Source organism: Physella acuta, unplaced genomic scaffold, assembly GCF_028476545.2.
Source record: "Physella acuta isolate Inbredline_101_S28 unplaced genomic scaffold, ASM2847654v3 ptg001170l, whole genome shotgun sequence".
NCBI lineage: Eukaryota > Metazoa > Mollusca > Gastropoda > Physidae > Physella > Physella acuta.
Window position 1 is genome coordinate 25,481 of NW_026732687.1, and position 16,124 is coordinate 41,604.

At 33.2% G+C, this 16,124-nt stretch overlaps 2 protein-coding genes across 2 annotated transcripts; one reads left to right on the plus strand and one right to left on the minus strand.

The window, feature by feature from the left end:
* Positions 1-534: 534 nt before the first annotated feature.
* LOC131956696 (glutathione synthetase) lies at positions 535-8,277 on the minus strand. Its single transcript, XM_059321254.1, has 12 exons — positions 8,190-8,277; positions 7,741-7,921; positions 7,569-7,644; positions 6,972-7,138; positions 6,306-6,348; positions 5,976-6,049; positions 5,519-5,683; positions 4,799-4,868; positions 4,132-4,323; positions 2,938-3,019; positions 1,910-2,093; positions 535-1,075 (listed from the first exon to the last, which is right to left on the minus strand). The coding sequence occupies exons 1-12, from the start codon at positions 8,275-8,277 to the stop codon at positions 949-951; spliced, it is 1,449 nt and encodes a 482-aa protein (XP_059177237.1). The 3' UTR covers positions 535-948.
* Positions 8,278-12,875: 4,598 nt separating this feature from the next.
* On the plus strand, positions 12,876-15,491 carry LOC131956691 (putative ribosome-binding factor A, mitochondrial). Its single transcript, XM_059321242.1, has 5 exons — positions 12,876-13,064; positions 13,368-13,398; positions 13,582-13,752; positions 14,219-14,325; positions 14,630-15,491. The coding sequence occupies exons 1-5, from the start codon at positions 12,910-12,912 to the stop codon at positions 15,306-15,308; spliced, it is 1,143 nt and encodes a 380-aa protein (XP_059177225.1). The 5' UTR covers positions 12,876-12,909; the 3' UTR covers positions 15,309-15,491.
* Positions 15,492-16,124: the final 633 nt, after the last annotated feature.

The window sequence follows — 16,124 nt, forward strand, 5'->3', positions numbered from 1 at the left end:
TAGCTGTCCCCACCACCCATCATTTTGTATGTGTCCCTTGTTTAAATGACGCGGCTTGCATCAAACGCATTGTTTTATTGACTTACTTTTAATACATTGTTGAGTCAATTATTAAAATACAAACAATTTCTGTTTTAAAGACATTGTAGGCAGAGCTTTCCAATACAAAACTTATTGGTTGCCTGTAAGACTGAACAAAGCTATCCGAAGAAAGCCTATTGATACATGGACACCTTTACGCAGAGCTATCAAGATTTTTACCATAGGCATGCTAAAGGTAGAGCAAGAATGAAATTGAAAACCTGTCCATAACATTAACTAAAACTTATCTTTAATATTCAAATAAACACAAAGATTATTATACTCCAGAAATTGAATGTATGCTTGAAGTAATAAATTATTTAATTTATGAAAAACATTAAGTACTAAGGTTACAAATGAGCAAAACAGGTGGCTTGTTGGATAAATGTCAATAATTTATTTAAATCTGAGTATAGAATATAATTAGTGCACAGGCATAAAGATATGATAAAAGACAAAAAAAATTAACTGATACATAAATATACATGATTAAGTACATAGGACGACATTACATACAGTTGTCATTAAATGTGTTTGAATTCCTAGAACACCTGAGATAACTTCATACTGCTATGATTCAAACATTGCATGAAATAAAATATCTTACAAGTGGCAAAAATACATTATTTTTCTTTCATCCTTCACCATATATAAATAATTAAAAAACTGGTTATAGGTTTGTTTAATTGTGTTGATGATTATTACAACATATTGTTTTGGTTTGTTTATGTAATACTTCCTTAATAATTTTCTGTAATGATTCTTACAATCTTCTACAATTTAGAATATTTTTTCAGTACAAACTAATAGATTAAAATCAGTAAAATAGGGAATTCTTGAAGCATTTTAATACATAATATAGAAAATCTAGAATATAATTAGTGGTGTGTCTAGAACAGCAAATCCAGCAACAATGCCACCTTCATCTGTGCCTGATATTTTAGTCCTCATCATGTGACCGCATTCATAGTTCACAACTTCCTCCTCTTCTGACCTGGAAATAGAAAAAAAAATTGATTATAGCCAACACTTACGTAGTAAATAAAACGTCTTGAAATAGACTCCGCTATTCTTTGTGACTACAAGTTTATAAGATTGTTTCTATCTGTAATATATATATATATATATATATATATATATATATATATATATATATATATATATATATATATAAATATATATATAAATATATATATATAAATATATATATATATATATATATATATATATATATATATATATATATATATATACTAGCGGCAATACTAGCACTGCCTGGGTTTTCGGGGAATATACAATTATTTCAATTAAATGTCTATATGCAAAAATGAACGCGTCAGAGAAAATATATAACTCGAAACCTAAACAGAACTATAACCATAATGCCAACCCCATCCCCATACTATCACAAACTTATCCCTTTCCCTACCCCATCCCATTTCATTTTCTCTATCACTACTTATACCTTCACCTATACTTATACTTGAACCTGAACCAACACATACCTGTACCTATACCTAACTGTGAAGAAGTTGGAAATGACCAGGAGTAATAAAAAGATTGTTATTGTCAATCTTTTGAGTGTGGCAAATATGATAACACTCGGCAAAGGAATTTAGGTTTCCATAATTGACAATGAAAAATGCCCGCCTGCCACCACAACTCTTGCCTTTTGTATAATAGATTTAAATAGAATTAACTCAATAACTGGATTCAAACTATGGTAACTTGCTTTTTAGTTCACACAATTTTCTTTCCAAACACAAACCCACTGTTCATCAATAAAGGGAGAGCACTTATAATGACAACACTGAATGTACTTCCTTACCCTATATAAACTCCATAGATCCCCAGCTCACTGACTACAGTGGATAACTCAAATGGCACCCCAGTTTTGACCAAATAATTTTTTTGCTGCCAGGGAAAAATTCTCTGCATCAGGATGTAAGCCTCCCTCTCGCTGGAGTGTTGGGTCAAGAATTGGGTGATGGCCTCACTGTAAAGATTGTGACCTGGAAGCAAATAGGTTCATGAACCACTGAGTGACCTAATGCAGGTCAAGTAACAAAATACTTTTGTCTACTCTAATGGATATAGTAGAAAATAATAATTTGAACAATGCTATTTTTAAAAAATCAATGTGGTTCTTCCCATAATTTAATCTCATAGTTTATCCCACTGTTATGTGATGATAAAGACCTGAGTTTATTGTGTCGGATAAAAATCGATGTGTTAGTCTCAGGTGTGGAGGTCAAGACCCACACCTGACTTGTATGATTCACGACTGCATTTTGTCAGTGCGGACAATAAAAATATTAAGAAGGGTTCGGAAAATGCACAAATGAAACTTTTAAGGTTTGGTACCTCCAAAAAGGTTAAGAACTACTACACTAGACTTTTCAATACTTATTTAATTTGTTTCACTGCATCAACATTTTTTGTTTTCTTTATTCTGATATAAACTGCAATTAAATATAATTCGTTAATAGTAAAGATAATGTATCATATTTATTGTATACACTGTTACAGTGTTATTAACAAACCTGATAATGTTAGGATTGTAGATTCAATATTGAGGTTTATGTAATTGATAAAGAAAGATTGATGTTTATCTTAAATATTTATTTTTGTTAAACTTAAGGATAAAAATGGGCAAAATATCAAAAGGCTTTTAATTGTGGTTTTAACTATACTTCTATGTATTTCAAATCGAATTACAGGAAAAATTAATTATTCACATGTATCAAGGTGATGGCTCTGTAAAATTAGAATTAAATAATGCCTAAGTAAAAGAACCAAATTATGTCCCTTTAATTATTTCCCATGTAATGTGACATAATAAAGCAAGCAAGTTACCTCCTCCTTCTCTTTGTGGCTTTAGGACAAATTTGTCAGGAGTGCTCAAAGCTTTTTTAACTGCTTCATCTCCCTCTGGTACCTGGTCAAACAAGACACAGTTACATTGGTCAAACAAGGCACTGTTACATTGGTCAAACAAGGCACTGTTACATTGGTCAAACAAGGCACTGTTACATTGGTCAAACAAAACACTGGTACATTGGTCAAACAAAACACTGGTACATATGGTCAAACAAGGCACTGTTACATTGGTCAAACAAGGCACTGTTACATTGGTCAAACAAGGCACTGTTACATTGGTCAAACAAAACACTGGTACATTGGTCAAACAAAACACTGGTACATATGGTCAAACAAGGCACTGTTACATTGGTCAAACAAGGCACTGGTACATTGGTCAAACAAGGCACTGTTACATTGGTCAAACAAGACACTGGTACATTGGTCAAACAAAACACTGGTACATTGGTCAAACAAAACACTGGTACCTGGTCAAACAAGGCACTGTTACATTGGTCAAACAAAACACTGGTACCTGGTCAAACAAGGCACTGTTACATTGGTCAAACAAAACACTGGTACCTGGTCAAACAAGGCACTGTTACATTGGTCAAACAAAACACTGGTACATTGGTCAAACAAAACACTGTTACATTGGTCAAACAAAACACTGTTACATTGGTCAAACAAAACACTGGTACATTGGTCAAACAAAACACTGTTACATTGGTCAAACAAAACACTGGTACATTGGTCAAACAAAACACTGTTACATTGGTCAAACAAAACACTGGTACATTGGTCAAACAAAACACTGGTACATTGGTCAAACAAAACACTGGTACATTGGTCAAACAAAACACTGGTACCTGGTCAAACAAAACACTGGTACATTGGTCAAACAAAACACTGGTACATTGGTCAAATATTCTATGGTATTAGGGGAAACAAAATCATCAATGTTGTATTGGTCAAAGTATGATAGGTGTCAAACACAATTTTTTTTTGTTTTTAACACCAGTGAGTAATAATTTGAAATCGGGAACCAAAAAATTACCCCACCCAAACCCAAAAAAAAAAAACCCCAAAAAAAAATTAGAACTGCAACATAATCTTATGGCAAGTAACTAAACGGAAATTTTTAAAAAAATGTAACCCTCAGACAAAGCACAAATAAATGTTTCTCCTCACAAAGTCTAAGGTATATAAGTCCGCAAATGTTGCCCTAATGATTTTAACCACATGAGGGTCTGGAATAAATTTCTCTAGCACTCCAGGCTGTGCAAGCTCCTGTTGGATTTTCTTAGCACCAACCAGCTGGTACTGGATGGAGGGGCATTTGATGCACTTTGATAGCTCTACCAGGAGCCTCCCTTCCCATTCCTGGAAAAAAACCAGATTAGATGTTAAACAGTAGTTCAAACATTATGAGGAGATCACATTGTCTGAATGGTAGATGGTTTTTAATATAGCATTAGATATCATGAAAAGTGAAATATTTTTTAGCTATCTCAAAAAAAGAAACCAATATTTCAATCCAGGTTTTAAGCAAAATAAAAACAACAGAAGAATAGTAATAAGGAGAACTCAAGTATGTGATTATCTTACTGTGTGAATGTTTTACTCTGATGAGGACAGAAGATTAGGATAGTATTTGTTCTGTTAGTTATAACATCTTATGCCTAAAATATTTAGAATTTTAATTAATTTTTATTGACAAGTAATATAGGACCTGATTGTTTTAATAGCAAAAATGCTTCATTGTATTTAAATTGATAATTTGTAGAATAAACATCTCAAATTCTCATATAATTGAATGTCCCTGAGGATATGTAAAGTTTTAGAAAATGAGAATCACCTTGTTAGTTTTGTAGTTCTCTGCTGTGTAGCCATCTCTTAAATAAGACACTGCTACCTCATCCTCATTGCTAGAACATTTTTTTATAAGCAATTAATTGTTTAAAATGCAACACTTTTTTTTAATCAGAAAAATGTTAAATATAAATAATAACTTAATGTTTGAGGAAACCGAAGTGAGAAATGGTTAAAAAAATTGTGTACTAAACAAAAAGACAAGCAACGTTACTATAAAAATGACAGTGTAGACGGGGTCCATCGCCTGTCTTTTCTTCTTCTTCTTCATTCTTAATTTTAGAGTTGGAAGGGATCCCCTCCAACACAATTAAGTAAACTTGTCAAATGGTTATGCACCATTGAGGCCATTGACTCCGATTTTCAGCCTGCTTTTCTTTTTGGATTTGCTTCCATAGCCTTTGTCCAACCAAGAACAAACTACAAGGCAGCAGTTGTTTGCTTATGGAGTTGTCTCTCCTAGAAGAGTGGCTGTCCCCAGATAACAAGCCTCATCTGCCCGAGGGTTCGAACTCGAGACTTTTTTATTTAGTAGCCATGAGCTTTTACTGACTCTACCCCACCTGTCTTTTAATATACAGATAAGGTGTCCTGTTGTCCAGCTCCCTGTTGAGATCTTAAAAAATTAAACAGTTTTGTTTTCACAACAATATCTGTGTATTTGTCTTAAAAGGGCATTGAAAAAACCTTGTAAAAAAGAACTCACATGAACAGCTGATGTTCACTGCCAAGATGGCCTGTGTCGTTAATTTCAGCAAAAGTTCTCCTCAACACCCTAATGTGGGGGTGGGTCTTGTATACATTAAACTCCAGCCATCTTTGATCTATAATATTCCTCTCCGAGCTGCTCACAATGTACAGTATAACTGCACTGGAAGTAAGTTTAAAATAAGAATTAACTATCACAGGAGCTAGCTAATGTTATATATATATAGTTGGATCTAGTCTGTTAGGGGAGTGGCATTAACAATAAAAGAATAATATATCTAAACCACTTGTGATGAAATAGTATGTTTATAATTTATAAATATTTTCATATATTTAAGTTACATAATGAAGAAATAGTTAATTTCAATTAGTATGTTTTATTGCATGACTATTAGCATATTGGCAGATCTGCATGTTTTAGTTGATAGAAGAAAATAATAATTTAAAATACATACTTGGGATTTCTATACAGTTCCCAAGCTTTAATTAAACCTTCAGCAATTTTTGTAGCTGGGATGTTGATTGGGATCTGATATGACAAAAATATAATTAGTAATGTAAATAAATAATAGAAAAAACCAGCATTTTGTTTAATTTTTAAAAAAAAGGATATCAAAATACAAAATGATAAGTAAACAAGTAAATGTTGTTTAGCTTATTTGAAACATATTTTACCTTACAAATATATAATCCGTTATAGATGCTAATATATCATTTTAACCTAAACAGTCATTGATGAAAAACCAAAAGACAACCAGGGATCAGAATTTTAATAAATTATTTACCTGTTTGTTCTCAAAGCTTTTCCCACACATACCAAGTGTTAACCTGTAGAAAAAAAATTACGAAAATGTTTGTAATTCTAAAATTTCTGGAAGTGCAAACTAGTATCCTATTATCATCTACTGTCTTGTGTTATTGTCGTTAAAGTTAGGGTCAATATTAGGGTCAGGGTAAAAGAAACTTCAAGAGCACTTGAACAATCACAGAAGAACACTTATAAATTAGGTATTTTTTCTTCTTCTACTTTGTTTCAGTGTTACAGGGAATCTCCTGCAACACAATTAAGTATTACGTGTCAACTTGACTCCTGCTTTTCTTTTTTGATTTGCTTCCATAGACTTTGTCAAACCAAGAACAAACTACAAGGCAGCAGTTGTTTGATTTTGGAGTTGTCTCTCCTGGAAGAGTTGCTGTCTCCAGCTATTGAGCCTCATCTGCCCTGGGGTTCAAACTCAAGACTTTTTGGGTTTAGCAACCATGGGCTTTTACTGACGACCACGCCAACCCCCTTATTATAAGGTATTTAAATTAGGTATTTAAATTTTATAATCTAAAATCCAGGTATAACATATTTACTGAAAAGGATTTGTAAACTCACAAAAGCTATGACAAAAAATCAAAATGTGAAAAGCTTGTTTTTAAGCGCAGACTAAGAAGACATAGCCAACCTATGGAGGTCTGCCATCTGTTCAGTTAGACCAGCAAAGCTTGAAGAGATGGCATTAAACTCTATCTGCTTGAGTTCTAATCTATCAGCAGAAACTATTTCACCAGCACCAACTGTGTCAAGGCAGTTCATCATGAAGTCATTTCGGAATATTCCAAAATGAAGAGGCTAAAAGTGAAAAAGAAAAGAAATCAAAGTTGTGGAATTTTTAGTTTGTAGATTATCTCCTATAAAAGTGAACATCTATCTTAAAATAATGTTTTAAAAATCTATAAAGGGTAATGAAATTTGTCAACAATGCAGTAAAAAGTTATTTCAATTCTACTATGATGCAAGTTACTATTCACTGGTCTTTGTGTATATTTAGATTTAGGGAAGGTGTGCTCAGCACTTTGCCCAGCAGCCTTTACTTTCCATAACATGAGTTAGGTACCATCAGAGCTGGGTGTACTCAGGAATGTTCTAATGACTTTGACATAGATTCAAACTCAAGACTTTAGGGTTAGCAGCCTAGCGCTCAACCGCTTATAAACCAGTGCAGTCTCAAAATCATCAAAAGAATTAAAGTTAACTGAGTATTTAAATTAAAACAACAAACCTGTATGACACCTTTCTCTCTTACTTTGAGGTAGATGTCCCATAAATTTTTCATAAATTCGTCAACTTTTATAACACTGGAAAATGATCACAAAAGTAAAAATAGTGACAATATAATTGACAGTGTAACTGCTGCACGATTGGTTTTAAAAAAATAAATAATCGGTACTAACTTCTTCAGTGAGGCCTCTAAAAAATTATGGTCCAATGCAACTTTATGCATGAGTCGACTAAAGTGCACCATAGAATCCTTTGCCTGTTGTAGCACAGATGCTGGCACCACACTTGGAAATAGGCTGTAAGGGGCAGGAACTGCTTTCTTTGATCCCACATCATCAGACATGATGCATATACCTTAAAAATTGATAAGGGAAATTTTAACACCTGAAAAATCTTACATAGCATAATTGAAGCTTGAGAGATTTTTAGACAAGTAACATACACAAAAATAAAGATTTAAGGAATCTTATTAAAGTAGAAAAACGCTTTTAAAAATTTGCATGATAGCATGATATCTGATTTTAGAGTGATAAAGAGTGAGAAACCAAAGCTACCAATGCAAACCTCAAAACCAACATCACACAATTCTTATGTATTATAAATGTATATGTTGCTGACTGACCATGGCTTAGGCTCCAATCATTTGCCACATCCAGTATTTCTTCTAATCTCCTTTCTGTCAGGTTAATCTCTTTTACACTGGTTGCCATTTAAATGCTGAAATTAAAGGTCAGTGTATTGGTATTCGTCGCAGGAATTAAAACCACAGATTACATTTACAGTCTCTTCTTAGTCTTTCAACTTTTTGTAGTAAGAGAAAGGGCCAAGTGGGAAAGCATACATTATTAAATACATACATGGCGTTTCTTAGACAGTAGCACTAAAACTACAGTACACTATTCAATAGTAGACTGAGTAGAGTAAGAGTAGAGTTTAAGACGTTAGAGTATTAATTAATAATTATTTATTAAGTTTAAGTAAGAGTTAAAGACGAGTAGACTTCACTAGATTTTAAATTTTAACTAAGTCTTTCTCTAAAAATAAGTGAAGAATATTAATAATTTTATAATTTAATATCACACTGAATCATCGTGACATAGCAATTTTAATTTTTATCTGGTGCTTCCCAGATCGTTATTTTTTTTTAAATAAAAAATTAGATTTGTTTCATTTTAGTACTAAAAAATGAAAGCTAACTTTTATTTATCAGTAGATTTAGAATCGGTAAAATCTTAGTTTAGCGTCGTAAATTCCAACGTAGCTAGTAATGTGCGATGAAGGTAACTAATGAATATTTCTTTCATTTGGCCATATTTATGTCCTATTTTACATAATATAACAGATAATTGAATAACAAATCACAATCCACGACAAAAACAATAAAAATATCCTGGAATAAACTTTAAACTACCCCGTTCGAGACAACAATGAGTAAATACAAGCAGCGGCCATGTTTCAAAAACAATAAATTGTCTATTCGCATGTCTTTTGTGTTGATTTTGTGGTTTAATATGATTGTTTTGTATTGTTTTAATATATGCCTGGGGGTCGTCCATAAATGACGTCACACTCGTAGGGGGGAGGGGGGGGGGTCCGTAATTTTGTGACGAGGGGGAGGGGGGGGGGATCAGATGGTGCGACGTCACACTTTTGCATTTTAAAAAAGCAATGTTAGAAAACAAATTTTAGACGTTATTTTGCGTTTTAGAAAACTGTTTTAATACATTGTAATAACAATTGATTAAAATACTCTATTTTGACAGAGTTCAGACAAGATTTTGGAAAAATATAGCTGTTTAAAAACAATTCAACTGCAATTTTGAGGGGGAGGGGGTTGTAGGCTGAGGTGTGACGTCATTTTAGGGGGGGGATCTGGCTTTTTGTGACGACGTGTGACGAAGGGGAGGGGGAGGTAAAAATCGTCAAAAAAATCGTGACATCATTTATGGATGACCCCTTGTATAGTCATTTTTCTTTTTTTTTTTTAATATAGTTGACATGAATGACTAATACACCTTTTCAGACTTAATAGTGTGCATCCAAGACCACAACAATTTTTGGGAGGTCGAACTTTTGAACACTTTATTTGCAGTAAGCAAATCAATATTAGATCGCTCATAAATGACGTCGCTCTTAAGATAGTTATGACAGCGTGCATTATTACAGAGCAAACATATGAACATATTGTTTCAGATAGAAATTGTGATTTGTGGTGGGGAGAGGTTGAATAGAACTCAGCGATGTGATTTTGGAGACGGGTCAGGTTTTTTTTTCGTGAAAAAAGGGGATGGTTGTGGGAGAAAGACCAGCTGTAGAAGTATGACGCGTCATTCATTGATGATCCATTTTCTCAGTGGGGACGATAGAACTATTAAGAAGGGTCAAGAAATGTAAAAAGCTTGCGAGTCGCATTTCTTGAACCCCACCTTTTTCATTCCCCCACTTAGCACATCGTCACCGAGTTAACACTCGCACGTGACGTCATGTACCGATACCGCCGACCGTTAGGCTAATTTTATAGAAAAAAAAACAACAAGCACTGGCTTAATGACGCTTTTGCGACGTTTAATTTGATTACATAAGTTGGTGTTCATTAAACAGCCCCTAACACATCTATCACTCGTCCATTTAAACGTACGTAGTTATTTCTGGAAGCTAGCTGTCTTGAAACTTTCGGCCCTTTAAAATGTACTAAGCTCTCACCGTATAGAACTAGACTACCCATATTATGCTCCAAAAGAAGCTTGGTGAAAACAGGATGACCGTCCGATTTTGAAGCTGCTCTGCGCTTTATAAAAAGCACAATAAACGATAACATGACACTTATATTAAAGTAAATTATAGTTCTGAATCTTGATACATTAAAAGTGATATTCGGAAATTAAGAGCCAGACAGTCAACATGATATTTCAATTTAAGTCCAAGAAAATAAATTTCCTCAAACGATGGAACATTACTAAATTTTCGCGCAGTTTAGCGAAATTGAATTTAAGTATTTACGTCATCTTACAAAGCGCGATAGCCTACTGGTGCTCTAACGCGGCCCATGCTAATGGCCGTGTTCCTAACGCCCCGCATTAGAAGCGGCTTATTCGTCGGCAGGCATTTGGTGGCAAGCCTTTTTGACGGGGATAATGTGTTGCGGCCGTTTTGCCGAATGTCTTAAACTAGCAGGCTTGCAACATTTGTGATGATTCGTTTTAAGCAAGGTATACGTTTACTAATGCTTATTTATCGTTATTTTGATTGAACAAAGCATTATAGAGGTTCTCCATCAACCACCTAGATATTTTTCCCCGTTCACCTCCTTTCATGAGACCGACACGTCATAAATTGCGGAGCCGCCTGAGTTGACGTCACAAATCTTCACTCACTCCCGTAGCAAATCATATGTGACATCATTTATGGACAACCCCATATCACTCACTTGGGTACTTGATATTGACATTTTGAAAACAAAGGATAACCAAAATGTGTCAGACATGTGGAGACTTGTGATCGACCATAATGACAACACACACTTAAGGGTTGGACTGGCTCATTGTTTTAGATGTTTTACGAGGGAAGCTGGTGGATAATACATTTTGTCTCTCTGTATATATAAATGATGACAAACATTTATTGTTGTCAAAATTAGGGTTAGAGTGAAGCGTAATGTTTTACATTATGACTTGTGACATTGACAACAAAAATATGACGGAGGTTGGGGTTTAATTAAGGTAAAGAGAAGTAAAAAAATGTCATAAGTTACAATAGAATCACTAATTGATGAAAAGAAAAACCTGAAATGAAAATAGTGAACATTAAAACAATAAGAACAAACTCAAACTATATTAATATAGTAATAATATGATCAAATAAACATTAGTAAAAAAACGTGATTTAATACATATATAATGCATCTTACAATGCTTCTAGAATTAATAAAGTTGTTTGTAAGGAAATTCAGTTTTTAAAGAGCAGAATTTAAAAAAAAAATGCTTTGTAATACGGACTATACAACAAGAGAATCATATTTAAATACATTTTCATACGAATAGAAATGAAAGGGAAGCTACTCTAAATAACATTTTCTTAAGATGGCTGCTGTTTTTAATAGCAAATTTACTATCTCGAACAGGGTTGATAAAAGTTAATTTCAGGATGTTTAAATTGATTTAACCATAAATGGTGATCTATTATTCAATTATTTATAATATTTTATCAAGATATACGAAAATATACTCATATTTAATGACATATTCATTAATTCACTCGGTAATCTATCGTTTTGGGTACGTAAAATCGCCCGCGGCTATTTATGTACGAAAACGTTACCTCATTGTCAAGGCTTTAATAGAAGTATATATTGTCATACTTTTGTGTCAAATATTATAGATAAATGAATAATAAACTTAAATCAATGGCTAAATATATCGATATAGGCCAGAAATTAACTTTAAACAGCAGTGTCTGAGAGCAAGATTTGCTATATAAACAGCAGCCATTTGTAAAATAGAGTGGCTTCCCCCTGAATCTGGCGCTTAAAGCTTATAAAAATAAAACAGACAAGATGGCTGCTATAGTAAATGAGCATGGTTGCATCTGTTGGAAACATCGCTAGTCTTCATTTATTACGGAAAAGTTTTAATTCAATTGTTTAAAAACAGGTACATAAATGAATCAAGGAAACTTTTTTGAATTTTTTAAAACATAAATCCTCCTCAAAATGTGAAATAATTATTAAAATTTAAGGAGTCACCTGTTTTTCACATTACAAATCGCGGGCGATTTTACGTACCCAAAACGATAGATTACCATTCACTCTCTCCTACATTACTAGTTTTGGCCGAATTTACGACGCTAAACTAAGATTTTACCTTAGAATCTATATCTAGAATCTAGTTTCCACTTTACAGAATCAAAAGCATATAGAATCTAGATCTAGATAATATAGATCTAGGAGATCAGGTACCAAACCAAGATCCAAATCTAGAACCGAAAGTTAACAATAGTCAATAGCTGGAATCGAAAGTGGTTTGTAGGAGTAACAACCAAAAACAACAAAAACTTTTGATTCGCTCAGAACGCTAGATTTATAGAAATTCATGTATTCGGAGTTATAAAGCCAAAAGTATATAAGGCTAAAGTATTATAATTCTGACTTGTTTTAGATATAATCTAGAATCTACCTAGAGAATATGGTTTTTAAAACTCACCGAATCGACCTAGACTACACTTAGAATTCAATAATCCGTTATTTAATAAGATATTTATCGTTGATTAGATTTTTTAATTTTTTTTGCTTGGGCCTATGCTTTTGGTAATTTAGACTGATCGTTAAAAACGAAACGAAAATAAATATGGCTTTGCTGGCGAAAGGACAAATTTTGTTTTTGTTTTGTATTCCACGTGCTAGAATAATAAATACCATATTTAGAAAGTTAAATGATTATTCTAGCCATGAGAAAAGTAGACATATGCAGAAATTAATATATAAACATAACGCAAAGAAAAAGTAAGTTTAAGTAAAAAAAAAGTTTTTTTTTTACTTTTTACTAGATTCTAAGTGAAGTAAGTGTAGTGTAGTGTACTAGTGTAGAGTAGTAGATCTAGATCTAGATCTAGATTCTAGGGGCCTGGCCTATATGATTAATAACTACTAGATTCTAGATCTAGATCTATTAATTAATAACTTAATAAGTACGAAATATTAATAATTGTAGTAATTGTAGGCCTATGGCTTAAAAAGCAATTTTGTAATCAAGGTAATCTAGTAAACTTCGTAAAGTAAATATGTTTACAATTATTTTTTTTACAGGAAGAAATGGTATCAACCTCACATAGCAGAGGTAAGTTAACAAAAATTCCTCTTATTTTATTTTAATACTGCTTTAGTGATTAGCATCATTAGTCTTACTGTTTTTAAATCAAAATCAAGTTTCATGAAAGATAAGTTCAACAATAAAAATCATTGCTTGTGTAAATAAATAAAATAAAAATCATGGCTCCTGTAAGTGTTTTCCCACTTTCAGCCAACAGAGCTGTTTGCAGCAGGCTACAAACCAGACAAGAAAGGAACAACAGAAGCACAGCGCACTCGTGCACGCCAGTTGGGCCACGTTCTGTATGAGAAAATAACAGCTCTTATCAACACTGGTGAACTCTCAGAAGAACTTCTTGGCAAGCAAGTTCTGATAACATCTGTAAGTTTGAACACAAAAGTCTGGCCTGCCTTTCTACTATTGTGTGGTCTTATTGGTACTATTAAAAGAATATTTTTATATAGGTGAATTTTGTCTTGTTTTTGGCCTTGTTTTGTTGTGTTATATTGCTACGTCAGCTTTTTCCCCATACTAGGATTTTTTATTAATCCATGATTCCTTTTTGTTTATTGTCTTTCATGTCATTTATCTGTGTCAATTTTTGTGCATGTCACAATTTTTTCCAGGTAGAAAAATATAGTACAAGGCTACATAACATAAGAGGCAACTTTTTGTGACTTTTTAAATTAGAGAGTTATGAATCAAACAGTTCTCAAAACACCATGAGTTTCCACTCTTTGTTTACATGTCGTTAAATTTTATTTTTAATTTCTGCCTTGAAATTAAACCAGTGTTAAAAATAATGCTCAGTTTTAAGATTTTAAAAATGTCATTGTTACAAATTCAGGTGAAGATGCTTGACAACTTCAGCCAGGTGCAAGTACATTGGGACTGTCAACGAAGTGACGCAAGTGAAATTGAAGAGCTGTTACAGAGCCTTGCCGGAAAGTTAAGGTTTGTTTTGTTTTTTATACCTTTTACATTTTAATACTGAAGTTTGACCTATGACCTCAACAGCAAAGCATTACTAATCTTTGTCTCACTACCTGCACTTTGTAATATTTTTATATAAGGTTTTTCTTGTTTCATAACAAAAGAAAAGGTACATAGAAACAAGCAAGACATAAAATCTCAGTCTTTTGTGTTTTTTTTTTTAAAAACCAATCTATAAATTAGTTTTTTGTTTAAGAAACAATGAAGTACAGGATTTTTTAGTGGATTGATAATCTGCGGAATTTTTTGTTTTATATTCACGCAGAAGTCAGCTGATTTCTTACCATGTGCTTGGCCGTATCCCACCCATCCAGTTTGTGAAAGACAAAAAAGTCAATGATCTCTCTCTTCTCGATCAAATGTTTGAGATTGCTGACTACGGCCCTGATTACATCCCCTCAGAGGTCAAGGTCAAGCATACAATAGAATGGACAGACAAGAAAGACGATGGATCTGATCGGACTTTGCCCAGATTTTCAAATGACTCCCCGGATGATAACTTAAAACAAAATTTGGTTCCAGAAGACCCAGAATCCAATTCCAATGCGCTGTCCTCGACCTCTGTGTCTGACCAAAGTTCAGACGCAACACAGTGTGTTGATACCTCAGCGCAGGATTATTTTAAAGCCCATGGCCTAAACTTTCGCACAGATCTGTATGGGCTGCAAAGGGAAACACTTTTGAAAAAGGTGCTAGCACAGAGAATAAAAGTTAAATACCAGCCCCCAGACCCATCAGTAGCTAAACTAGACATAGTGGATTTTAAACTGTTCAGTAAAGATCAAGAAAAAATAAATAATAAAAAGGGCAGTGGTAAAGGAAAACAAAGGATGCTAGAAAGAGATGTGGAAGATTTTCAAAACAAAGATGAAAATAATGATAGTTTTACATATGAACATGAAGAGACTTATGATGATTATGATCAGCCCAGGAATGATAAATGATAGTCACTGATTATCTACGACTTGAACTGAGATGCTGATTTAGTTGTAAGACTACCCTGTACAGGTGTAAAATGTCCAGAATTGATACCTGATTATAGCACTGATGTATGTAAAATAAAATAAAATTTATACTTTTCCCCTACAATACTTGTAAAGACTGAAATATTTGGTTATGAATGTAATGTCTAAACTGTTTTAAATTAATTATTTTCTAAAATAAAACATAATTGTTTTTCTTATTGACTGATGGTTAAAAAAAGAACTTATAAATACTGCAGTTATGAGTTAGTAATAAAATACTATGTCCACACTGATATCAATCTTTATCCTCAATTACAAATGAATAAATTGCTTTCTGATTTTAAATGCATACATACTTTTTTTAAAAATCAAGAAGCAATGAAAATAAGAATATTTTTAAAGGGTTTTATCTTCTTCTTCTTCTTCTTGTTGTTGTAGAGATAGTCTAATGTCAATGCCCACACTCCACATCACCAGTCACTGTTGGTGTTAAACTAACTTAAACAAACTGCAGCATATGATTCTCTTTCAACAATCTGTCACACATTTTGCTTGCCCCTTGACAATATTGTGAAACATTTTAAAAGTTTACTGTAAGTGTAATTATTGTAGAACATGTGATAAGGTTTCTAGCCATTTGGTCCTTGGTGGGAAATGTTGGTTATAAAATAAATGGTAGTAAACATGGGACACCTTAGCCTCGTGGTAGAGTTGTAGACTGCTAGTCCAAGCGTCTCGAGTTTGAATCTGTATTCAAGTCAGAGGAATGTCCCTGAGTCCACCCAGCTTTGATAA

Excerpts from the sequence above, each read along its gene's own strand:
- LOC131956691 (XM_059321242.1), top strand. The coding sequence starts at position 12,910 with ATGGCTTTGCTGGCGAAAGGACAAATTTTGTTTTTGTTTTGTATTCCA. Across the intron at positions 13,399-13,581 it reads ATCAACCTCACATAGCAGAG|CCAACAGAGCTGTTTGCAGC; the intron begins GTAAGTTAACAA and ends TCCCACTTTCAG. Across the intron at positions 13,753-14,218 it reads AGCAAGTTCTGATAACATCT|GTGAAGATGCTTGACAACTT; the intron begins GTAAGTTTGAAC and ends TTACAAATTCAG.
- LOC131956696 (XM_059321254.1), bottom strand. The coding sequence starts at position 8,277 with ATGGCAACCAGTGTAAAAGAGATTAACCTGACAGAAAGGAGATTAGAA. Across the intron at positions 6,050-6,305 it reads AAAGCTTTGAGAACAAACAG|ATCCCAATCAACATCCCAGC; the intron begins GTAAATAATTTA and ends TTGTCATATCAG. Across the intron at positions 2,094-2,937 it reads GCCACAAAGAGAAGGAGGAG|GTCACAATCTTTACAGTGAG; the intron begins GTAACTTGCTTG and ends ATTTGCTTCCAG.